Source organism: Octopus sinensis, linkage group LG1, assembly GCF_006345805.1.
Source record: "Octopus sinensis linkage group LG1, ASM634580v1, whole genome shotgun sequence".
Classification (NCBI taxonomy): domain Eukaryota; kingdom Metazoa; phylum Mollusca; class Cephalopoda; order Octopoda; family Octopodidae; genus Octopus; species Octopus sinensis.
The window spans coordinates 205,117,615-205,143,163 of NC_042997.1; the positions used below are offsets into that span (position 1 = coordinate 205,117,615).

General features: G+C 34.6%; 2 protein-coding genes across 7 annotated transcripts in view; one reads left to right on the forward strand and one right to left on the reverse strand.

Annotated features, from left to right (window-relative positions):
* Positions 1–25,549, forward strand: part of LOC115209402 — a 215,593-nt gene that overhangs the window by 68,375 nt on the left and 121,669 nt on the right. Inside the window, exons 1-2 of one of the 5 annotated variants that reach the window (XM_029777819.2) lie at positions 9,434–9,695; positions 10,477–14,013. The exons of 2 other annotated variants lie outside the window; for them this stretch is intronic. In XM_029777819.2, the coding sequence (XP_029633679.1) occupies positions 10,487–12,691 (2,205 nt within the window). In that variant the 5' untranslated portion in view covers positions 9,434–9,695; positions 10,477–10,486 and the 3' untranslated portion in view covers positions 12,692–14,013. Of the gene's footprint in view, positions 1–9,433; positions 9,696–10,476; positions 14,014–25,549 lie in introns of those variants that run through there. 2 more of the 5 variants (XM_036508725.1, XM_029777809.2) reach the window with 2 other exon arrangements.
* Positions 1–25,549, reverse strand: part of LOC115232382 — a 137,672-nt gene that overhangs the window by 48,951 nt on the left and 63,172 nt on the right. Inside the window, exon 1 of one of the 2 annotated variants that reach the window (XM_036508792.1) lies at positions 5,420–5,503. The exons of the other annotated variant lie outside the window; for it this stretch is intronic. The gene's annotated coding sequence lies outside the window, so the exon portion shown is untranslated. Of the gene's footprint in view, positions 1–5,419; positions 5,504–25,549 lie in introns of those variants that run through there. 2 annotated transcript variants of the gene reach the window in all.

A 25,549-nucleotide genomic window follows, 5' to 3' on the forward strand; every position in this document is an offset into this window, starting at 1 on the left:
GCCACCATCACTACCACCACCACAAACACTATCTCGTCAATGTAAGATCTATTTTTGCCCCATCAAACAATGATATCCTAATCGCCATTATGACTTTTGTGGCAGGTCAATCCGTTAGTATACAGACCAATAGGTCATGTAAGCGCAAAAACTGAGTCATTTTTCACTGCAGTGAAGATATCAGCAAAGATTGATTTAAAAATGTAATGGCTATCACAGTTGAAGAAAATGGTAACCAAAGCAGAGCCTACAGAACATAGTAGATGCGTGGTAACCTACAGTTGCACAAAGCAAAAAAGAAGGTGAGTGGAAAAACCAATTCCAGTCCATGTAGAAAGGTGCCTGAAATTTGTTCAGAGTCAAAGTACTTTTAGCACTCGTGGCAGACAATGCAGTACGGTCTATGTCAGAGTTTCTACATACATCGAAGCAAGAAACTCTCTCAAAAGTGAGGAATTAATCCTAAAATCCTCATGTCGTTGCCGATGCTATGTGAAGGTAAGAGCAGCAGACGTGATGTCAGAAATTAACATTTGATTAATGGTAACGGCTGTATTGGCAGACATTGAAGAAGAGCACTAAATCAGCTAGAACGGGGCGGAGGGCGAGGTCCGTCCCAGGCGGCATTTTTATGGGGGTATGCTGTAGGCTATAAGCCTGTACAGGCTGTACTGAAATCAAATAATATTGGTTTTAAGGGAGTTGGACACAACGCACCGTTAAATGCAACAATCGATATACACACTGTGCAATGTATATTCTTGTCGGAGTCCGGGGACTGCAAATTGAAGGGCTACTCTGGGTAGCACACACTTTAGCTATAGCACTGAAGAGGTACCTCATATAACCGAAGGGCACACGGTAAGCAGGAAGAACTGCTTTTCCGACTCCTACGCTTTAGATGTCGGAGATTCCGAATACGTGAAAAAAAAAAGTTCGAAGAATAAGGAGAAATAAGTTCGTTCTAATTACGTCGTTGAGCCGGCATTTTCTTTACAGCGAATTGTGAATCAGGACTAGCAGTTATCGTCAAAGGAGAATGATGAATTCTTTGTGTTGCAGCAGCTTTTCAGCAACCCACACATAGAAGAAAGTATTTAATAGGCGTTTTATGAAATTATCCTATAGCAGCTGTTGCCCGGACATGAAGAGTATCGTTACACGTGATGAATACCAAGAGCCTAAATCCAGTTGTAACTGTCGCAACCCAGGGTCCTGTCCACTTGACCAACGATGTATGATTGAATTTGTCATATATGATGCAGAAGTTACTGCTACGCTAAATGTTAATACAACTGATAAGAAAACCTATATTGGACTATGTGAAGGGGAATTTAAAAAATCGCTATGCTAATCACATAGCCTCTTTCCGACATAAGGACAAAAGCAAAGCTATTAAGTTGGCTAGCCATGTATGTAGTTTGAAAGCTACCGAAACACCATATGTGATTAGGTGGAAACTAATTGAGAAATCCATACCTTATGTTAATGGATCAAATACCTGTAGGCTATGTTTAGCTGAAAGAGCTCAGAGCTTTTTCAGATCTGAGGTCCCTAACGCAGCGATAGGCAAAATATGTATGAATATAGTTTTGTAAATGTATGTATAAATATATATATAGAGGAGTTGTTGTGTGGTAAGTAACTTGCTTATGAATCACATGGTTTCGGGTTCAGTCCCACTGCGTGGCATCATGGGCAGGTTTCTTCTACTATAGCCTCGGGCCGACCAATGCCTTGTGAGTGGATTTGGTAGACGGAAACTGAAACAAGCCCGTCGTAATAAACGTATATGCATATATATATATATATATATATATATATATATATATATATATATATATATATATATATATATATATATATATATATATATATATATATATATTTGTGTATGTGTATGTATGTGTGTGTATATGTTTACATGTTTGTATTTATCCCCTCAACATCCCTTGACAACCGATGGTGGTGGTGTGTTTAAGTCACCGTAACTTATTATTTATAAGTGTAGGTGGTATACGAGTGAAGATAAATATCTTATATAGTGGCGTTTTCAAACTTCTTTTTTAGAAATACATATATACTAGCAGTATCACCCGGTGATGCTTGGGTTTTTTTCGACACTTTAGAATTGAAATTTTTTAAAAGTAAAACTTTTGCATTATGCAACTTGTTATTCTCTTCAAGTGAACATTTTTCCAGTTGTAATACACCGAAAAATGGTGACACAGCAGAGAAAGATCTTAAAAAATAGGGATTTTCATAGAAAAAAAGCACCTTTTTTATGTAAAGAATTTGTTGTGTTAACATGGTCCGATTTGAATTTTATCTTCTTCAGAATGAAGAGCAAGCCTTCTTCTATCATACTCTCAATTTTGGTCAACTTGCGCCGCAGCGTCTCGAAGGAGATGGTGTTAGTTGAAGGCTACCAAACTTGCCACACACAGACAACTTCAGCTTTATATATATAGATTTGCTACACACTACTTTCCATCCTTAATAATGAAACTTGGTAGATCCAAAAGTTAAACACGCAGACACACACATAGATACACACACAGACACACAAGTTGAGTTTTATATATATAGATTTCTCAATGGGGATTTCAGGGAGTCGCTGGTGATGTATCGTGATGATAAAAAATTCGGCCTGCTAAAATTTGGTTAAAGTGATTTAAACTGCAGACTCAACGCAAAATGGTCACATTTAATTCAAAGCGTTAAAAATGTTATGAAAACAATTGGTATGTGTTCACAAAGTCCAAACGATTAGTACGAAAAAACCCACCAGGCTACATCCCAAAAATTCATTTGTTTGCCGAATTTTTACAATGTTTACGGCGATTCGTTTTTATATCTTGATTTTTTAGTTTTCATGCAATTTACACATGCTTGCACGCGTGGTGAACACAGTTCACATCAAACAGCTGACTGAGGAAAATTCACTATTCAATGCATCGGATAAGGCCTAAACAAACACGTTATCGATTTTTGCACTTGCGAGATGAATTTCGGAACAGAAATAGCGCAGTTCAATTTTTATTCGCCTAAACTTTAAGTGACCCATTTTTGGTGGTTGTACGATTTGTCGGCTAGGAGGAGATATGCCTGGAAGTTAAACACACAGACACACAAGTTGAGTTTTATCATCATATATACATACACACGTCTAGACCTCTCATACGCACTAATACTCTCTCATACACACACACACACTCTTCTCATACACACACACACACTCTATTATGTTTGAGCGGGGGTCATTCAACCCTATTATCTCCCCTAATTTCGCTCTTGCGTCTCATGTTTGATCTTTGACTTCTGGCCGAAATCAGATCGCCATGTTGATTCGCTAGCTTTTGCACGCATATTTTTTTCTCTCCTTCTTTCTGTGTTTTTTTTTCTCTGTGTATCTTTCTGTTGAAGAGCGTAGGCTCGAAACGTTAAAGACTTGTTTCATTTATATTTCCTGATCGCCATACTAATACAATTGTTTGTTTGTATTCCACCTGCCTTTGTCTTTAGTTTATTTCCGTAAACCTGCCTTCGTCTTTTGTCTATTTTCATAAAGCTTACCGTTATATATATATATATATATATATATATATATATATATATATATAATATATATATATATACACTTATATATATATATGTGCATATATATATATATATACACTTGTATATATCAAGACCAAGAACCCATATTAAATATTCCTTCAGACCTACTACTAACTACCTGCTGAGCCTTCACAAAAGTAAAGGAGAGAGAGAGGCAGAAAATAATGTCCCATATATTTGAAAACTATGGAAATATTTTAAAACCCATTTCATTTAATTTTTCCACAATTTAATTGTTTTTCAAGTTGAAAAAGTCGCTAAGTAAGGAACCGGTACTAAAATGTTCATGATAAAATTATTCTCGCATTTTCTACCTTGTCCTATTTTCCTTATATATATGTGTAAAGCGGCGAACTGGCAGAAGCGTTAGCACGCCGGGCGAAATGCGTAGCCGTATTTCGTCTGCCGTTACGTTCTGTATTCAAATTCCGCCGAGGTCGACTTTGCCTTTCATCCTTTCAGGGTCGATAAATTAAATACCAGTTACACAGTGGGGTCGATGTAATCGATATAATCCGTATGTATGTCCTTGTTTGCCCTCTTTGTTTTTAGCTCCTTGTGCGTAGTAAAGAAATAGGTATTTCGCAAGCTGTTGCGTTCTGAGTTCAAACTCCGCCGAGATCGACTTTGCCTTTCATCCTTTCGGGGTCGATTAATTAAGAACCTGTTTCGTACTGATGTCGATGTAATCAGCTGGACCCTCCTCAAAAATTTCGGCCGCGTGCCTTGAATAGAAAAGCTTATATATGTGTGTGTGTGTGTGTGTGTGTGTGTGTAAATGTATGTATATACAAAGAAAGAGAGAGGGGGGAATAAAAATAATTTCATCATGCAAAAAAAAAAATGATTTAATTATTTTAGTGATTACAGTTACGAGACTAATGAATAATGTCCTGCATCATAGACAGAGATGCTGTGTAGACGCTAGAACTGCATCAAAGAGTAGTCACTCTCTCTCTCTCTCTCTCTCTCCCTCTCTCTCCCTCTCTCTCTGTCCTTCTCTCTATCTCTGCCCTTCTCTCTCTCTCTCTCTCTCTCTCTCTCTCTCTCTCTAAGAGAGAACCTATCGACGTAGGTGTATCATAGAATAATAGTTATTTGAATAAATCATTTTATATATTGTGCGTTTGTGTTTGTGAGTGTAACATATGTATGTGAATATAAATACACACACACACACATATATATACATATATATACATGTATATATATATATATATATATTATATATATATATATATATATATATATAATATATATATATATATATATATTTATACGTACACAAATACACACACGTACATCCATACGTATATATAAAGCTGAGTGGGGACGCTAAACTCCCTTGTTCGAAAATATAAAGATGCAGATAGTGTGTGGTATAGTTAGCTGGAGACGATGTTTCCTGGGACTAAATAACAGTGACAATCATCCTAAGCAGGACTGCCGCTTTACGCTGGCAAATAATCTTTACTCTGGAGTACTGTCACTGAATGTCTCATATTCAGAGATTTAGAAATAATAAATTTCTACTAACTGGTGACGTAGCTGGGAATAAACAGAGAGAATTTATATTACAATATCGTGAGTAATAACAATAATAATAATAATAATAATTGTGTACATGCTCAGGTGCACTACAACACGTTGTCGATTTTTGCACTTGCGAGATGAATTTCGGAACAGAAATAGCGCAGTTCAATTTTCATTCGCCTAAACTTTAAGTGACCCATTTTTGGAGCACTAAGAGTAGAATGTAGATAAAACTGAAAATTATCAAAAAAGAATTGAAACTCACATAGTTGCAACTTTTGGTTCCTTCTAGGAGACTAGTTTCTTTCTGTATGCTGTTAAGAACACAAATTCGAATGTGTATACAAAACTGGTCAGAAAAGAATGATTATTTTAATTGTACGAACATCGATTATTTGATACCGGAAGCATTACTCTTACGTTCCAACTAAGCTAAGATTTTGATTGTTACAAACAAATGTTTTCTGTCAACATGTCTGCCGACTCATGGGTGTACAAGGCCGCATGCGGCGATTTACATATATATGTATGTACAGATATATGTATGTATAGTAGATTATAGTGTTGTATATACGTTCTGCGGGGGGCAGAGCGTATATATACAAGTATATATATATACATATAGATGTAGGTATGTACATATATGTATATATATATATATGCATATATTTGTATATTATTTATATTATTATATGATCGAACGCCAGGCATCCTTTTCCAAGAAAGTTTTATCTTAATAATTACGACGCACACTCTTCTTCTATCCCTTCCGCTCTTCTTCTATCTCTTCTCTGTCAATCTATCTCCCTCCCTTATTCTTCTTCCTTTCCATTTTTCTCTCCTACCCTTTCCCTATTCTTCTCCTCTCCCACCCACCGTTCCCCTCTCCCCCTCTCTCTCTCTCACTCGACTCTCTCGTCGTTGTGACGTGACGACAGGTGATCTATATTTCACTTCCTTCGTAAAGAAAAGACGTGCTTTTACCTGTCTCTTCTCATATTTGAGACCTTGTGTATAATTACTACTACTACTACTACTACTACTACTACTACTACTACTACTACTACTACTACTACTACTACTACTATTATTTTTATTATTACTATTATTATTATTATTGAGTGAGAGAGCAGTGCATGCCATCAAAGTGACACTGGGATAAAATATACGAAGCCCAATATACCCATCATGACTACCCGGCTGATAAGGGTACACCAGGCACATGCATCACAACCATATGTGCGCGACATGGTGATCTCATATCAAGATAAACAACGCATGACCTTGCAGGTGGGGCCCAGTTAGAATTTTCTTCTGGTCGAGTAACCCATCCTGCTCAAAAGGTCCCTGAGTAAGGGTTGTTTAAGGATGTTGAACGAAACACCCATGTTTCCAGAGGTGAATTATTCAAACCCCAAAGAATCCCTCTCAACACATGGCTATGATACTCCCCCACTACTTCTGCCCGTGATCAGAGATGCACATATCGTCAGCCACTAAGGGACAGTCTCAACTGGTTAAGGTCAAACAACTGACAAGCAAATCTGTGGTATTGAGCAGAATATTTACTGTAGCCCATCTTTTATACCAAGACAAAACAATGTACATGATAATACTTCCAATCATTTAAGATGAGAAGCCATGAAAGCCACTGCCTGCTACTGTCGTCATCATCATCATCATCATCATCATCATCATCATCATCATCATCATCATCATCATTATCATTATAGCCTCTGCCTTCGCTAAGGCGGAGGTATTGTTTCAGTCGTGTTTGTCCGTGGAAAAGATATCTCAAGAACTGCTGGATGGATTCGGATGAAACTTTCAGGGATGTTTAGTCTCGTGACTAGCACGAGCTGATAAGACTTTCTGATCGGTCCGGGACCGGACAAGGATTCTGGATCATTTGTTATATTTACTTTACTTTACATGAAGTATTACGATCTTACGTTAACCTTCAAGTCTTTCTCTGATTATCTCCCTTGATATCACGCTTATGGTTTCCCCGTAAGTTATAGCAGCGTCGCTGTTCCCAAAGATCTATTTTCACTACTCCCACTTTTACTTGGTACACACAGTTTGTCTGTGTCACTTTTCGGGTGGAGTGTCCCATATCTACTTAGCAGCTTCCTTGTCTTTCTCTCTAAGCTGTTTAGTTCTTCTACTGTCCGTGCGATTACCCCTGTTCAATATCTAAGGAGTGAAACAGCCCCGGTATTGATAGCTTCAATCTTACTCCGTTCAATTAATTTCGACTTAAGGATCAGTCTCAGTCTGTGCAAGTACGCCAACATAAATTTTTCTGTCATTTCTTTCTCCATCAATTTATCCATTTCCAATATCCTCAAGTACTTATAGCCCGTCTCTTCTATCTGCTTCATAACCTTCCCCGACGGTATCGATTGTCCGTCCATGCATATGATTTTGCCTCTCCTCAAGTCTAACACACCACACTTTCTCAGTCCGAACTTCATTTTGATATCAGCACTGACGGTATATACCGTACCAACGAGGGAACTGACTTAGGCTTCATCTTTACCATAAAATTTGAGGTCATCCATGAAAAACATATGGTTGACTTTTTGTTGGCGGCTTTTGAATACATACCCAGCCTTTGCTTTCCTCACAATCAGTGTTAATGGTATCATGCACAGTACAAAGATCAGTGGGGACAGGTAGACCCCTTGCAAGATGCCTCACCTGATTTCTCTTGTCCTAAACTTCTTCCACATGCTGTCAGTTCCGTCCTCCACTTCGCCCTACTGTTGCGAAGCAATCGCTCAACATTCGATGGAATACCAAGTAGGTTCATACATTCTATAATCCAAGAATGTGGGACCATATCGGATGCCTTACGATAATCGATCCATGACATGGCTAAGTTACTTTTCTTCCTCTTATAGTCCCTAAGTACAGTTTTGTTTATCAGAAGTCGATCCTTGGTACCAGATGTCCGTACACTGACTCTGCGAGTATTCCAGTCAATAATTCCTACGTAATTGGTAAGCAGGATATCGGCCTGTAATTGTCTACCGTATTCCCTTTTTCAGTGTTTTCAAGCACAGTACTCTCCTACCCAATGTCAACCAGTGTAGTGTTACTTTGTCGAAAGGCAAAGTTGACCTCCATGGAATTTGTACTCAGAACGTAGCGACGTGCGAAATGCCTATTTCTCTACTACCCACAAGGAGGTAAACACAGAGGGGACAAGCAAGGACAGACAAACGGATTAAGTCGATTACATCGACCCCAGTGCTTAACTGGTACTTAATATATCGACCCTGAAATGTTGAAAGGCAAAGTCGACCTCTGCGTAATTTGAACTCAGAACGTAACGGCAGACGAAATACCGCTAAGCATTTCGCCCGGCGTGCTAACCTTTCTGCCAGTTTGCTGCTTAATAACTGGAGATAATAATCTTTTTTGCTACAGGCACAGGGGCAGAGATTTCAAGGGATCGGGGTGGGGACTATCGATGACATCGACCCCAGTGATCATCAGGTACCTATTTCATCAATCCTGAAAGCATGGAAAGCAAAGTCGATCTTGGCAGAATTTGAACTCAGAACGCAAAGATGGACGAAATACTGCTAAGCATTTTGTCCAATATGCTAACGATTCTGCCAGCTCACTACCTTAATAGCGAAAAACAGCAGTGTCAGTAAATACTATATATCATAAATATTTCTGTAATAATATTCTTTTCTACTCTAGGCACAAGGCCCGAATTTTTGGGGGAAGGGGCCAGTTGATTAGATCGACTCCAGTTCGCAACTGGTACTTAATTTATCGACCCCAAAAGGATGAAAGGCAAAGTCGACCTCGGTGGAATTTGAACTCAGAACGTAGCGGGAGAGGAAATTCCGCTAAGCATTTCACCCGGAGTGCTAACGTTTCTTATTTCTTTATTGCCCACAAGGGGCTAAACATAGAGAGGACAAATAAGGAGAGACAAACGGATTAAGTCGATTATATCGACCCCAGTGCGTAACTGGTACTTATTTAATCGACCCCGAAAGGATGAAAGGCAAAGCCGACCTCGGCGGAATTTGAACTCAGAACGTAACGGCAGACGAAATACGTCTACGCATTTCGTCCGGCGTGCTAACGATTCTGCCAGCTCGCCGCTTTTATTACTCTATTAATGATAAGACATTTTGGGTTCATATTTTCTGAAGTACTTCTCTTGCATCGCATGCAATCGGAAGTATCTTGTTAAGAAGGACGGAACTTAACAGAGTAAAGTGGATCATACACACCCTTGTCTTGATAAATTCTTTAAGCACTCTGATTCCTGTTTACTATAAAGAGAGGAGTGATACATCAGTATATCTCATGTGAAAGTCTATCCTAGTTTTACTGTGAATACTGAGACATAATATTTGATATTAATTCAGTTTTATTTCATCAAACTAACTATAAACTTAAAAGATATGCTGCTATAATAATTTCCAGTGATCTCAACATTGGTTCAGTGATTTAAAATGTCTACTCAGAGTCAACGTGATCGGTGAGACGACATATTAAACAGCTAAACTGTAAGTTTCATTTTACATAAATTACGGCACTCGATTTGTCTATCTCTTTCTCGTTTCTACTCTTCCTATGCAGCACATATAAATACACACATACATGCATGCATGCATACATATCTACATATGTATGCATGCATGTATGTATGTATGTATGTATGTAGTATGTATGTATGTATGTGTCTGACTGTCTATCTATTTATCTATCTATCTATCTATCTATCTATCTATCTATCTATCTATCTATCCATCTATCCATCTGTCTATCTGTCTATCTATCTATCTATCTATCTATCTATCTATCTATCTCTCTATCTCTCTCTCTCTCACTATCTATCTATCTATCTATCTATCTATCTATCTATCTATCTATCTATCTATCTATCTATCTATCTATCTATCCATCTGTCTATCTGTCTGTCTATCTATCTGTCTATCTATCTATCTATCTATCTATCTATCTATCTATCTATCTATCTATCTATCTATCAATCTCTCTATCTCTCTCGCTCTCTCACTATCTATCTATCTATCTATCTATCTATCTATCTATCTATCTATCTCTCTATCTCTCTCTCTCTCTCACTATCTATCTATCTATCTATCTATCTATCTATCTATCTGTCTATCTATCTATCTATCTATCTATCTATCTATCTATCTATCTATCTATCTATCTATCTATCAATCTATCTATCTATCTATCTATCTATCTATCTATCAATCTATCTATCTATCTATCTATCTATCTATCTATCTATCTATACTTGTATATTCTCTTCTGCAGAAAACGAAATATGGCTGCCATGCAGATGAAATTAACAGCAACCAGTACTCTTTACCTTGTGATTACTTTTATTGTCGTTCTGATATCAATAAATATCGATGCGAAGGAACTTGGAAGTAATTGTGAAATTAAAATTTCCCCCAATATCCATAAGATTTTATCTCGTTTTATAAAATCAGACAAAAAGGTTTTCAATTTTGATGTCCATTTATCCGACTCAAGGCTTGATGTCTTATTGAATCCCGTACGAATGGATTATTTCGCGAACGCGAGACAATTTACCTGGATTCCAGAGAAACCAGATGGTTTGATTGCGTATAAGAATTTCTATTATGATTTTTCAATTTACTCTTTGAATTTATTAGGAGCTTACATTGCTACTCCTAGGGTTGATATCGATATAAATTGTGGAAAACAAAATATTCAGAGACATGATCTAATACATTTGATTTTCGGGGAATTGAAGAGAATTGTATTAATCGATACATTGGAAATAGGAGAATCTGGTTACATGTGTTTTCTAATAAATTTATCTCAAGACATGAAGAAGAACAGTCCCGAGTCATTAAAGGCTTACAGAAGATTGGGTATAAATAGAGAGTTGGTGAAGAACTATTGCTGTAATCTCTATAAAAATGAAAGCTATGTTTATCACCCAAAATTGATTTGTTCTGGAAATATCATGGAAAATAGTATGTTTCTCAATTATGCAAATATCGTCGGAGCTGTTGTTTGGGCATATTTTCCCTTAATTATTAGTGTTCTTTCACTTACGAAATCACCTTCATTTTCCCGTCAAAACACATTGCCATACAAATTAGAATGGATCAACAAAAACCATAATACTTACAATTTCCCTGATTTTCTTTCTTGGTTATTTTGCTTTCATCATTCCACTTTCTTGGCCTCAAGACTAAGAAGATTCCTTTGTATTTTATTTTCTCTTTCAGTAATTTTCCTGGATCTTTTGATGCATTACTTCTTTTTATATGAAACAACCAAAATACTTTTCCAAGATGGTATACCATTGGGTCATCTCGCCTTAATATTAGGTTTTTCACAAAGTTATGAGAATACAGATGGCTTTTTTGGTGGTCCCTTTGTGTGGCTCATCAGTTTCATATTTTTCAACTTGATTCTCTTCATCCTTCCCACCCGTGTAAGTGAGACTGTGGCGTATAATACATTACATCAAAGATCCACTTTCACGTTTCTCATTCAAAATATCACATTATTAGAGAAGTATGGCAGTTTAAATGTTTCTACACTACAGGATTATGATCTACTCTATGCAATAATGAAAGCTAATATTTCTACTGCTTTAAACCCAAATTTCTGGCATTTAATAATTTATACTTGGATTAAACGTTTTAAGAAAATTTGGTTATATTACTACAGGAGAAATATTTTCTGCCAATTCATATTGCTTTGGTTTTTTATTGCGATCACAATTTTATTTGCTGTATTTTCTGTCTGTGAATTAATTCTGTGTTTGATTTATTACGGAATCCCAACTGTTTATTTGATATTAACTTTACCAGCAAGTTATTTTAGAGTTTATATTCTTCCTCTTTATCTGAATGTTAATATTATTTTCAGTTTTGTAGCTATACTTATTACTTTTCTATCGTTTCCGTTTTATATATTATGGGCCCTTTATTCAATCTTTATATTTCTTACAAGTTTCCACATCTTATGCTACTACATATTTACGATAGCTGTTGCACTTCTTGCTGAACCTGATAATGTCGGTGACGTATGGTTTGTTGCCATGTTTTTCGTGTATTGCATTGCAATTGTGAACGCTAATATAAGGCAGTATCAATCAGTAATAGTTAATTCTGTAAAGCTCGTTAAAGTTTTTCGTCCAAATTTAGTTCAGACAAATTATGGAGAAGAATTCATAAATGCCAGTTTGTTCAAGACAATTGTTAACCGTCATTTTCCATTGAGATTCGAGATTGGTAAATCCATTGTAAAACTGTTTCTAATCGTATCTTTTTTCTGTGCTTGCAACAATATAATAAGTCGAAATGATTTCGACTTATCAACGTTCACAAAGATTTCTTTGATATTGATGACGTCTTTGATACCTAAATTATTGGCGATAATTAATGCTAAATTTGGTTTAACTATATCCCTGACACATAAAATTATCGAAACGATTATTGTATTTGACGATGGCGCAGCACCACATACCAGTTTGTCAATTTAATTATTTTCAGTAAAATACAGTTATGAAATTTTCTGAAATTTCTTTCTATTCTCTAAATACATTTTATCATCTAATAACGGCAATATGCATTGACGTATACAGAAACACAGAATCGCAAACACAAATCAAAAGAAATCCAAGACAACATAAAAGGAAACAATTCAACATATGTCAAAATTCCGAAACCCATAGATATGAAAATAAGTTTTATCCGAGACGATACCTAAAAGTGTCCATCAGGAAACAAATCTAGTTAGTTTCGATGTAACTAGTCTATGCACCAACATGCCACAAGACCTAGGAATTGAAGCTATAAACTTCTGGTTAACAAAAACACTCGAACGATATCATGGAAAGATTCTCAAAAACTTTCATTGTAGAAGGATCAAAATTAATTTTGGAAATTAATCACTCTTCCTTCGATAACAACTTCTACTTACAAATAAAAGGAACGGTGATGGTGACAAAAGTAGCCCCCACATATGGAACACTCGTTATAGGCTTCTTAGAGGTCAAACTTTATTCCCAACTAACAGAAACATTTAACGAACAATTCTCCATTTATATAAAAAACAACAACAATTGGAAACGATGTTTGGACGATTGCTTTATATTCTGGACCAAACATCAAGAAGACTTCAGAATATTTGACTCATTTTTAAACAACTTCCACACTTGAATAAAATTCACTATGGAAAAAAATTCAAACGAATTGCCATTTTTGGACTTCTAATTAAAGAAAATAACACTATAAAAACATATCTCTTCTACAAATCTACAGACACACACCAATATTTGAACTTTCATTCCTCCCATCGCTTACATACCAAAAGGAACATACCATTTAATATGGTAAAAAGAATTTGCACGATAGTAATTGATGCAGAATTAAGAGACACAAGATTACAGGAATTAAATATATTTCAAAAGGAACAAAAATCCCACTAGCTTAATTGAGACAGCAATCATCAAAGCAAAACACATTCTAACCACAACCCTCAGAGGAAAACAAACACACAAACATAAAAATAAAAAACGAACACATAAGCATTCTTTTTGTCATCACTCACAACCCAAGAAATCACGACGTCATCAACACTGCAAATTGATATCCCCCAATCCTTCAACATTCATCTAGAATTAACCAATTAATAACAAATTCAAAAACAATTTATAGCTGACCGCAAGCAGCCAACATAAAAAACCTCTTAACCCAAGCAAAATTTACAACCAGAGAAACAACAGAGAGAGTTAGAAAATGTGTTGACCCTCGTTGTGGAACGTGTGACTACATTGAAGAGGGAGTACAACTTACTTTCAAAAACAATGACACTTTCAAAATAAATGCTAATATGAATTGCAAATTCAGGAATTTAATCTCCTGTGCCATATGCCGCGAATGCAACGAATACTACATTGGTGAAACGGGCATTGGACTATACGAGAGAGTAAGGGTACACAAACAACAGATCCATGAAACAACTGATCCGTTAGAAACACATGTAGCAAACATTTTGAAAAATGTGGAAAAAGAAAATACAAAATATTCCCTTTCTTCAAACTGTGGACAGAAAATGAACATTTTCGTAAGGCCCAGGAAGAATATTTTATTCAAAAGTATAAGCCTAAACTAAACCAAAAATAATACCACAACCACCAGAACTGCCATCTCAACAATCCACAGAAAGACACCAACCAAACACTGAATACGGAAAAGTATTTATGAATTGAATTGAGCTAGTTTCGGCTCACAATCTGTGACCATGCTGGGGCACCACCATATGATTGTACGACATGCACATTTTTTTTACTTCACTAAAAGATTTTTTTAGAACTTGGACATTCGATGCATGAGAGAATCTGACACCGCTGCCTTCTCTTACACTTCATGCTGTGAAGTTACATTCATCTGGAACTCTTAAGAGTAAGAGATCAAACCCCTCTTTTGATGATACATCTATCTGATACTAGTATGCACTCCTTTTTGTACTATCTTATGTACGCATGTGCATATATGTGTGGAAATATCTATAGGTGTGTGTGTATATATGTATATATATGTGTTTGCAGGTATGTAAAAATGTATATTCACATAAAAATATGGAGATACAAGTTTGCACGGATGTACACTCTCTTATGTATGTGTGGACACATATGCATGTGTACACATATATATATGTATGTATGTGTGAGTATATTATGTGCGTATATATATATATGTATATATATATGTGAATGTGTGTGTGGGTGTATGTGCGAATGTATGTGTATATAAGTATGTAGATGCATGTGTGTGTGTGCATGTTTGTGTGTCTTGTGTGTATATGTGTGCGGATGTATGTATACACGCGTGTGTGGATTGTGGATATATGTGTATATAAGTGTATGTGGATGTATGCGTGTGCAAGTGTATATGACTAAATAAGGGCACATCAAACCAACTGTGACTAATGAATAAAAGGGACTAAAATCAAAAGATTCACGAAGGTCATCTTTGGACAAGAACTCAACATTTTTGACTACTCCTAAAAATTATTCCATTTCTTTATTCCTGACAGACTAATCACTTCTCACCACCATTTTCAAATACTTTTGACTTCTTAGCTTCCACCTTTTCCTTTGCGCTTTTCGTTTTTTCTTTTTTATTCTGCTGTTGTTGTTTCTTCTTTTTTCACACATGCTGTTGTATTTACTTTTTGCGTTCTTTTATTGTATTTTTATATTATTTTAAAATTAGTTTTTATACTCTTTATTTTTTCATTTTTCTATCTTTTATTTTCTATTTTTATTTTTCATTTGCATACTTGTCAGAAAAAATATTTTGCTATATAAACATCCTTCTAAACCACAGAATCTCAGTTTGAAAACGGCTATGGAAAAGCTCAAAACTCATTAGAGTAACTGTAAACATTATCATTATAATAAAAATTATCCCCCAGAAGCCATCTTTACTCATTTTTTCACACATATATATATATATATATATATATATATTATATATATATATATATATATATATGTATACTTCTGATCTTCTATTTGTTTTAGTCATTTGACTGCGGTCATGCTGGAGCACTGCCTTTAGTCGAATAAATCGACACCAGAATTGATTCTCTGTAAGCCTAGTACTTATTCTATCGGATTTCTTTTGCTGAACCGCTAAGTTACGGGGACGTAAGCACAGCAGCATCGGTTGTCAAGCGATGTTGGGGGGACAAACACAGGCACACAAAAACACACACACATACACATACAACGGGCTTCTTTCAGTTTCCGTCAACCAAATCCACTCACAGGGATTTGGTCGGCCCGCGGCTATAGTAGAAGACACTTGCCCAAGGTGCCACGCAGTGCGACTGAACCCGGAACCATGTGTATGAATATGTATGAATAAATAACAGACGTCTAATGTGTCAATTCACTACAGCTGTTTCCAACGAAATTTTAATTGATTAATAGAAACATTACATCCTTAGAAAAAACGTTTTCCATGAGGTAAATACATGAGCCACAACATTTAGAAAGATTAAAAAATGAATGGCATATGCACCTTCATGATTGTACGAACCCAGGCAGATGGGTAGTAATATAACAATGTAGTATGTGGGTAATGGGGTATCTAAGGTTCATAGCATCGATGGAGGTTAGAGGACTGGGTAGCGGGTGGGGGCGAGGAGAATCGGCCGGCGAAGTAGCTCATCCCTGCAATTAAGATAGAGTTAGTTCCGCTTATCTTTTAATTCAATTCAACAAGAATTTTAGGGTCAATCATCATCATTATTCGACCGTGGTCGAGATAATGGAATTTACCATGCTACGTCAGACTTCACGGTCCATCATGGCATTACGGAGGTCCTGTTGCTGGATGCCTGTATCCCTGGAGATTACATCAGGGTAGGAGAGTGTGCGCCCTCTGGTATTGCGAGTAGATGGCTTCCAGAGGAGAAGAGTAGAAATTACCTCTTTTTCAGCTCTACAACAATATCCAGCAAACTGGACTCTCCTACCTCTCACAAGAGATGACACAGGTGGTAGTTTCCCATATATTTGCATTTTGGTTGGATGACGCTTCCACGAGAGATTTTGAGCTCTCATAAGGAGGCGAGTGTAGGTTCCATCCAACCGCCTCTCAAGCTTCTTTGATAACGTCCAGGTTTCTGAGCCATATAGTAGAATTGGTTCGACTGTGGCTTTGAAGATTTCAAGTTTGAAGTCTCTACTTAGATTTGATGACCAGATCTTATGCATGTCATTACAGGGTCAAAAGCAAACAGTAAGGTCACCTAGTTATTCATATATTTCCAAAAGGATGTGTGATAGAGACACAAAGACTCAGATTCTATTATAGGGGTGTGCGGAATAATGGTGGCCATTCTATCAATAAATAGATAAACGAATAAGTATATAATAAAATACGTACAATCTGACTATATAAAATATGTTGTCTGTGTGTGTGTGTGTGTATGTGTCCTCTATGCACACTCAAACCTCTGGATCAATCTGTACCATATTTGGGGTACATGAATAATTTGACCTTGGAAAGAATAATACGGTCTTGATTTATTTTGTTTATTAAAAATAAATAATATTGCTTTATATATAAAGATTCACTTCTTCAAACTGTTTTGTCAATGTCAACTTTCTGTGTTTGGCGTCCGGACGTAATAACTATGTATACATCATTACACTTGGGACAATTTCTGATAAAAAATAATTTCTTAAACTACTTTCATATTTTTTCCAGTTTTCTATTTGTGTATTTGTACGTACAGGTTCATTTGTGTGTGTGTGTGTGTGTGAGAGAGAGAGAGAGAGAGAAAAAACATTTCATACGGAGATAGACACCTTTCCTTTCATTTAATTGTTTGATTGTCAACAGATCTATTTCATATATATAAGATATATAGTTATGTGAGTGTGTTTGAGAGAAAAAAAAATTCATATGGAGATAGACGTCATTTTCTCAGTTAATTGAATGAGGTACTCTATATTGCACATTGATTCACATTGATTTTCAAATATATGATTTTGATTTTGATTTTGATTTTTCCAGTTTCAGCTCATGAGCTGTGGCCATGCTGGGGCACCGCCATTTGGTTTGCTACATGATTTTACCTCACGAATGCTTTTTAGCAACTGCCATTTGGTGCATGAGAGAGTTCGATGCAGCTGCCCTCATCTGCACCTCCTGTCGTGAAGTTGGTTCATCCGGGACACCTGACAGGAAGAGATCCAGTCCTAGTTTAAAGACATCCGCATCTACACCATGCAGGTCCCTCAGGTTCTTCGGGAGGATATTGAAGAGCTGTGGGCCTCTGAAGCCCAGGCTATCACAGTATCTTGTCCTACATCTTGATGGCAAATTTGGAGTCCTTGGTACTACGCAGTGGCGCCCGGTTCTGGTATTTGTGTGACTCTCGATGCCAAGGTTTGGGACAAGTCCTTCCAGGATCTTCCAGATATATATTATGGTATATCTTTCCCGCCTACGCTCCAGGGAATAGAGCTTTAATCTCTTGAGTCTTTCCCAGTAGCTTATATGCTGCACAGGATATTTTCGGATATTTTTGGAACAAGTTCTCTTATTGATATTTCACATTTAAATTTGATGTGATTATTCTTGGCACAGCTCAACTTATTAACACTGGATATTTCTATTTTCAAATCCAGTGTGAGTAATTATACTTGTACGTTGACAACTAACATTACATAGTAGTTGTGACGTCATTTTCCCCATTTCTTTACAGAATGCCACCCAAGAAAGGTGCTGCAAAGTGCAAGACAACGGTACGCCTTAGAGAGTCTGATGAAGAACGAAACCAGAAGCTAGCAAAAAAAAAAACAAAAAACAAAAAAAAAACAAGCGAGGATGGAAACTGCTCGGCAAATGGAATCTTCAGAGTATAGGCGCAGGAGTGGCTGTGTGGTAAGTAGCTTGCTAACCAACCACATGGTTCCGGGTTCAGTCCCACTGCGTGGAATCTTGGGCAAGTGTCTTCTGCTATAGCCCCGGGCCGACCAATGCCTTGTGAGTGGATTTGGTAGACGGAAACTGAAAGAAGCCTGTCGTATATATGTATATATATATAAGTGTGTGTGTATATGTTTGTGTGTCTGTGTTTGTCACCCTAGCATTGCTTGACAACCGATGCTGGTGTGTTGACGTCCCCGTCACTTAGCGGTTCGGCAAAAGAGACCGATAAAATAAGTACTGGGCTTACAAAGAATAAGTCCCGGGGTCGATTTGCTCGACTAAAGGCGGTGCTCCAGCATGGCCGCAGTCAAATGACTGAAACAAGTAAAAGGAGTAAAAAGAGTAAAGAGCATCGTACCGAAAGGCTTGCCAAAGACAGGGCCATGCATGAAGTTGGCAGAGGACCACCACCATCTTCCTGTTTTACTGAGCCCCGTGCAGCTTTCTACTATGATCGTTCAAAAAACTACCACAACGATTCAGTAGTATTAATTAGGGACCCATCTGTTTCGTGTACCCACTGCGGTGCGAGGAGATTTCCTGCTGACACTTCTGAGATGTGCTACTCCAATGGCAAGGTGACACTACATTTGCTTCAACCTCCTCCACAGCCTCTAAAGGATTTATTGGAAGATAATGTACCCAATTCTAGAGGATTCCTAAAATCTAAATGATTCCTGAAATTTTCAAATGAAACGAATGGTATGTGCTGCTCAGGTTGTCAGGTAACATTGCCAGCACTATACCAGCTCCTTCTCAACCTCTTATGGATCTTCTAGAAGGCATTTCCATCCAGTCAAAGGATTTTCCGAACTATATCAGACAATAAACTCTGCATTTCAAATGACATCGTTTGGTGCGTCTACGAAGATCGATAAACATGAATTTACGACGAGGTCAAAGTTCAAGGGCAAGTCTATCACCTCATTGGTTCCCTGGTACCCACAAATGAACAGTCACAGTTCCTCCAAATTTACTTTATGAGTAACGTAGGACAACAAACCCGAAGGAGGTGTCAACATTTCAGGTGATGGGTCGTGTTAGACACATCGCCGACCGCTGTAAAAGAGAGTATATCCACTGACAGCTTTTCAGTGCATTCCAAAATCACATAACTCCCACAGGGTAGGGCCTGAAATACTCCAAACGGACGCATAGCATGTTGCTTAGTCGAATTAACCCATCATTTACTCCACAAATGTTTTGTTGTCAATGCTGCACTTTCCCATATCACCTGTTTCAACATAACTGTAATATATTATATACAAACTATGCCATTTTAATCACGAGTAAAGCCGGGTATCTCTGGTAGTATATACATATATATATATATATATATAATAATAATAAATATTAGGGAATAAATCCAAATTTACAGGGAAAAATCAGATTTAGGATTGAATCCAATTTTATAGTAAAATATTATATAATATTAATTAGAGACAAAACCACTATTTTGCAAATCAAACAAGGAAAGACTTAATCAATGCATAAAAAATTTTTTAATATAATATTAATATAAAGTAAATAAATCGCCACTACAATTGTTTCATGTCTTCAAATGACATTCATCAGGTGGATTTCATATCTAAAAATATCAATATTTTAAAATATAAGTTTAAAATAATATAAATTTATCAATGAAAAAATATAAATATATATAATCTATATATAATCTATATGTAACCTATATATAATCAATATATAATCTAAAATAACCTCTATAAACAATTGAATATAAAGAAACCTATTATTAAAGTTCTCATATTTAAAGATGAACAAAAAACCAAAAAAAAAAAAAAAAATAAAAATAAAAATAAACTATATATACACACATGCTCATACACATATATCTAATTAAATATAAACATATCTAAAAACTCACACACCCATATATATATATCTATACATACACATAAACATCTAGGCAACAATAAATTAATAAAATAGCCAAATACTTCAACACATTACTTATTCATACTCCCTCACACACACATACAACCCTCATTCATAAACACACTCACTCTGCATGACAACCACACATCCAGCAGCCGCATATACTCAACCACAACAATATAAACATTTCATTCTTAGCAAGAAACTATCAAATACCATATACCACATATATACCACAACAATACATAAATACTTAAAACAAACACACACACACACATATCCAAATACCACATGCATGCAACAAACATACACAAATACGCAAACAAACACACACACACACACACACATCCACACATACATAAACACTCAAAAGAAAAACAACATATCTACACATAAACAATGCACACCCACACACATTCACACACAATCACTCACATACAACCGCACTCCTACCGCCACTCCAACACAGATGGGTAACAAATTCAGCAGATACATACTCTCAGCCACTTACATACAGTAATATTCACTACTCAGCAATATACTAATAAAAACCCCCACCACTCAAAAACAAATTTATGAATGTGAATAATAACTTATATTGAGTTATTCTATTAATAAACATAAATCATTTAAAAACGGACCTATCTATTTATCAAAGTATGTCTAAATTATTAATAATTAATAACAAAGAAAATACGATATATAGAACACTCCATAAGCAACAAGATTAACATAAGGAGAAAAAAATACATACCTTCTATTCAATTTTAAGTTATGAAGTGAATTTAAAGTCTAACCGTTATAACGTTTACAAAATTACGTTACCATAGAAATAGAACATATTTATAAAAATTCTTTGCGCGTGGTGAACGAACGTTATTTAAAAATTATGACTGGAATAGAATGGAATAATATGTTAATCAACGTAAATATACAGAATTTACTACAAAATTCTTTAATAAAACAACCATGATAAACGAAAACAATATATACATATAATGATAAAACCTCCCTTTACCATACACAATAACATACCTATATAGCAATCCTCCTAATCTATACATTCACACACAAATACACACACGTAAAACACACACCCACAACATATACATATACCCACTCACACATACATATACATACGTACAAAACTCGATATATACACCAATATATTCACACCCACACCCATACAGATAAATAAATAAATATATATACATCCATAAATATATAAATATATATATATATATATATATATAAATATATATATACACTCACACATATCATCAAATACACATATATATAAAAATATATATAAAAATACACACATTCACAAAAAAATAAATAAATGAATATTTATTAAATGTATATATGAGTGTGTACACGCAAACAGGTGCAATCTCACGCACAATCAATCATGCCTGTATACAAGTGCATACACATGCACACACTTTTACATAGCACTCATGCACTCCCGCATCTACACATGCACTTATACACGCGCACACGTGCACACACACCCATGCACATGCATATTCACGGACACCCTCCTAAACATCCAAATATACGTATAGATGGCTACAAACAAAACCCAAATAAAACTACCATGATCAACATACCAAGCTATAATACATGGGGACTAAATTTACTAAAAATTCTTTAATAAAACAATCATGATAAACGAAATCCATACATACAAATATAAAGATAAAACCCCTTTACCAAATACACAATACACACAAATACACACACATATTTACACACACCCACAAACATAAACATATACACACTCACACATACATATACATACGTACAATACTCGATATATACACCAATATATTCACTCCCACACCCATATAGATTAATAAATAAATACATATACAAACATAAATATATATATATATATAAAATATATATATATATACATTCACACATATCATCACATACACATATATATAAAATACACACTTTCAAAATAGTAAATAAATAAATAAATATTTAATATATGTATATATGAGTGTGTACACGCAGACGGGTGCAATCTCACGCACATTCAAACATGCATGTATACAAGTGCATAAATAATCCCACTCAATTACATAGCACTCATGCACTCCCGCATCTACACTTGCACTTGTACACGCGCACACATGCATACACACCCATACATACATATTCACGGACACCCTCCTAAATATCTATATAAACGTATATATTGCTACAAACAATACCCAAAATAAAACTGCCATGATCACCATACCAAATATAATACAAGGAGATTGGAAACATTCACAATATATAGGGAACAACCATCCAAAACACCCCTAAACACCTAGTAGCTCCCATTCATCCAAAACAACCCATAACAAGTTATACACATAAATTAATATTATATTATATAAATTAATAAATTAATGTAAATAAACAAATCTAACTACTTACATACACAAACAAACCTATATAGCATTACCCCACCCTATAAACTATTTCCCACAACCTCACGTCTCAACTAAAACTAATATGCAAACAAACCCATTCCGCATATATAAAAACCACAACACTTATACAATATAATAAAATACCAAATTCACATCTGCACATATACAAATATACACATATACACATACACATACACATACACAAATACGTATATACACACTCACACAACTACATACAAATACATATACATACACAAATACACATATATACTCACATACTTATATACACACACATATGTACACACACCTACAACACACACTTATACATACTTATACATACTAAACATACATACAATACTCGATATATACACCACTAAAAACACGCCCATATCATCCATAAATAATATATATCCACATATATACATATAACATATATATATATAATAAAATAAATAAATAAATAAGTAAATAAAATAAAATAAATCTAATATAAATAAAGTTTTAACTTACCAGACTCAATATTTCATATAAATAAAGTTTTAACTTACCAGACTCAATATTCCATATAAATAAAGTTTTAACTTACCAGACTCAATATTCCATATAAATAAAGTTTTAACTTACCAGACTCAATATTTCATATAAATAAAGTTTTAACTTACCAGACTCAATATTTCATATAAATAAAGTTTTAACTTACCAGACTCAATATTCCATATAAATAAAGTTATAACTTACCAGACTCAATATTCCATATAAATAAAGTTTTAACTTACCAGACTCAATATTCCATATAAATAAAGTTTTAACTTACCAGACTCAATATTCCATATAAATAAAGTTTTAACTTACCAGACTCAATATTCCATATAAATAAAGTTTTAACTTACCAGACTCAACATTCCATATAAATAAAGTTTTAACTTACCAGACTCAACATTCAATATAAAAAAAGGTTTAACTTACCAGACTCAACATTCAATATAAAAAAAGGTTTAACTTACCAGACTCAACATTCCATATAAATAAAGTTTTAACTTACCAGATTCAATATTCCATATAAATAAAGTTTTAACTTACCAGACTCAATATTTCATATAAATAAAGTTTTAACTTACCAGACTCAATATTCCATATAAATAATGTTTTAACTTACCAGACTCAATATTCCATATAAATAAAGTTTCAACTTACCAGACTCAATATTTCATATAAATAAAGTTTTAACTTACCAGACTCAATATACCATATAAATAATGTTTTAACTTACCAGACTCAATATGCCATATAAATAAAGTTTTAACTTACCAGATTCAATATTCCATATAAATAAAGTTTTAACTTACCAGACTCAATATTTCATATAAATAAAGTTTTAACTTACCAGACTCAATATTCCATATAAATAAAGTTTTAACTTACCAGACTCAATATTCCATATAAATAAAGTTTTAACTTACCAGATTCAATGTTCCATATAAATAAAGTTTTAACTTAACAGACTCAATATTCCATATAAATAAAGTTTTAACTCACCAGACTCAATATTCCATATAAATAAAGTATTAACTTACCAGACTCAATATTCCATATAAATAAAGTTTTAACTTACCAGACTCAATATTCCATATAAATAAAGTTTTAACTTACCAGACTCAATATTCCACATAAATAAAGTTTTAACTTACCAGACTCAATATTTCACATAAATAAAGTTTTAACTTACCAGACTCAATATTCCATATAAATAAAGTTTTAACTTACCAGACTCAATATTCCATATAAATAAAGTTTTAACTTACCAGACTCAATATTCCATATAAATAAAGTTTTAACTTACCAGACTCAATATTTCATATAAATAAAGTTTTAACTTACCAGACTCAATATTCCATATAAATAAAGTTTTAACTTACCAGACTCAATATTCCATATAAATAAAGTTTTAACTTACCAGACTCAATATTTCATATAAATAAAGTTTTAACTTACCAGACTCAATATTCCATATAAATAAAGTTTTAATTTACCAGACTCAATATTTCATATAAATAAAGTTTTAACTTACCAGACTCAATATTCCATATAAATAAAGTTTTAACTTACCAGACTCAATATTCCATATAAATAAAGTTTTAACTTACCAGACTCAATATTCCATATAAATAAAGTTTTAACCTACCAGACTCAATATTCCACATAAATAAAGTTTTAACTTACCAGACTCAATATTCCATATAAATAAAGTTTTAACTTACCAGACTCAATATTCCATATAAATAAAGTTTTAACTTACCAGACTCAATATTCCATATAAATAAAGTTTTAACTTACCAGACTCAATATTCCATATAAGTAAAGTTTTAACTTACCAGACTCAATATTCCATATAAATAAAGTTTTAACTTACCAGACTCAATATTCCATATAAATAAAGTTTTAACTTACCAGACTCAATATTCCATATAATAAAGTTTTAACTTACCAGACTCAATATTCCATATAAATAAAGTTTTAACTTACCAGACTCAATATTTCATATAAATAAAGTTTTAA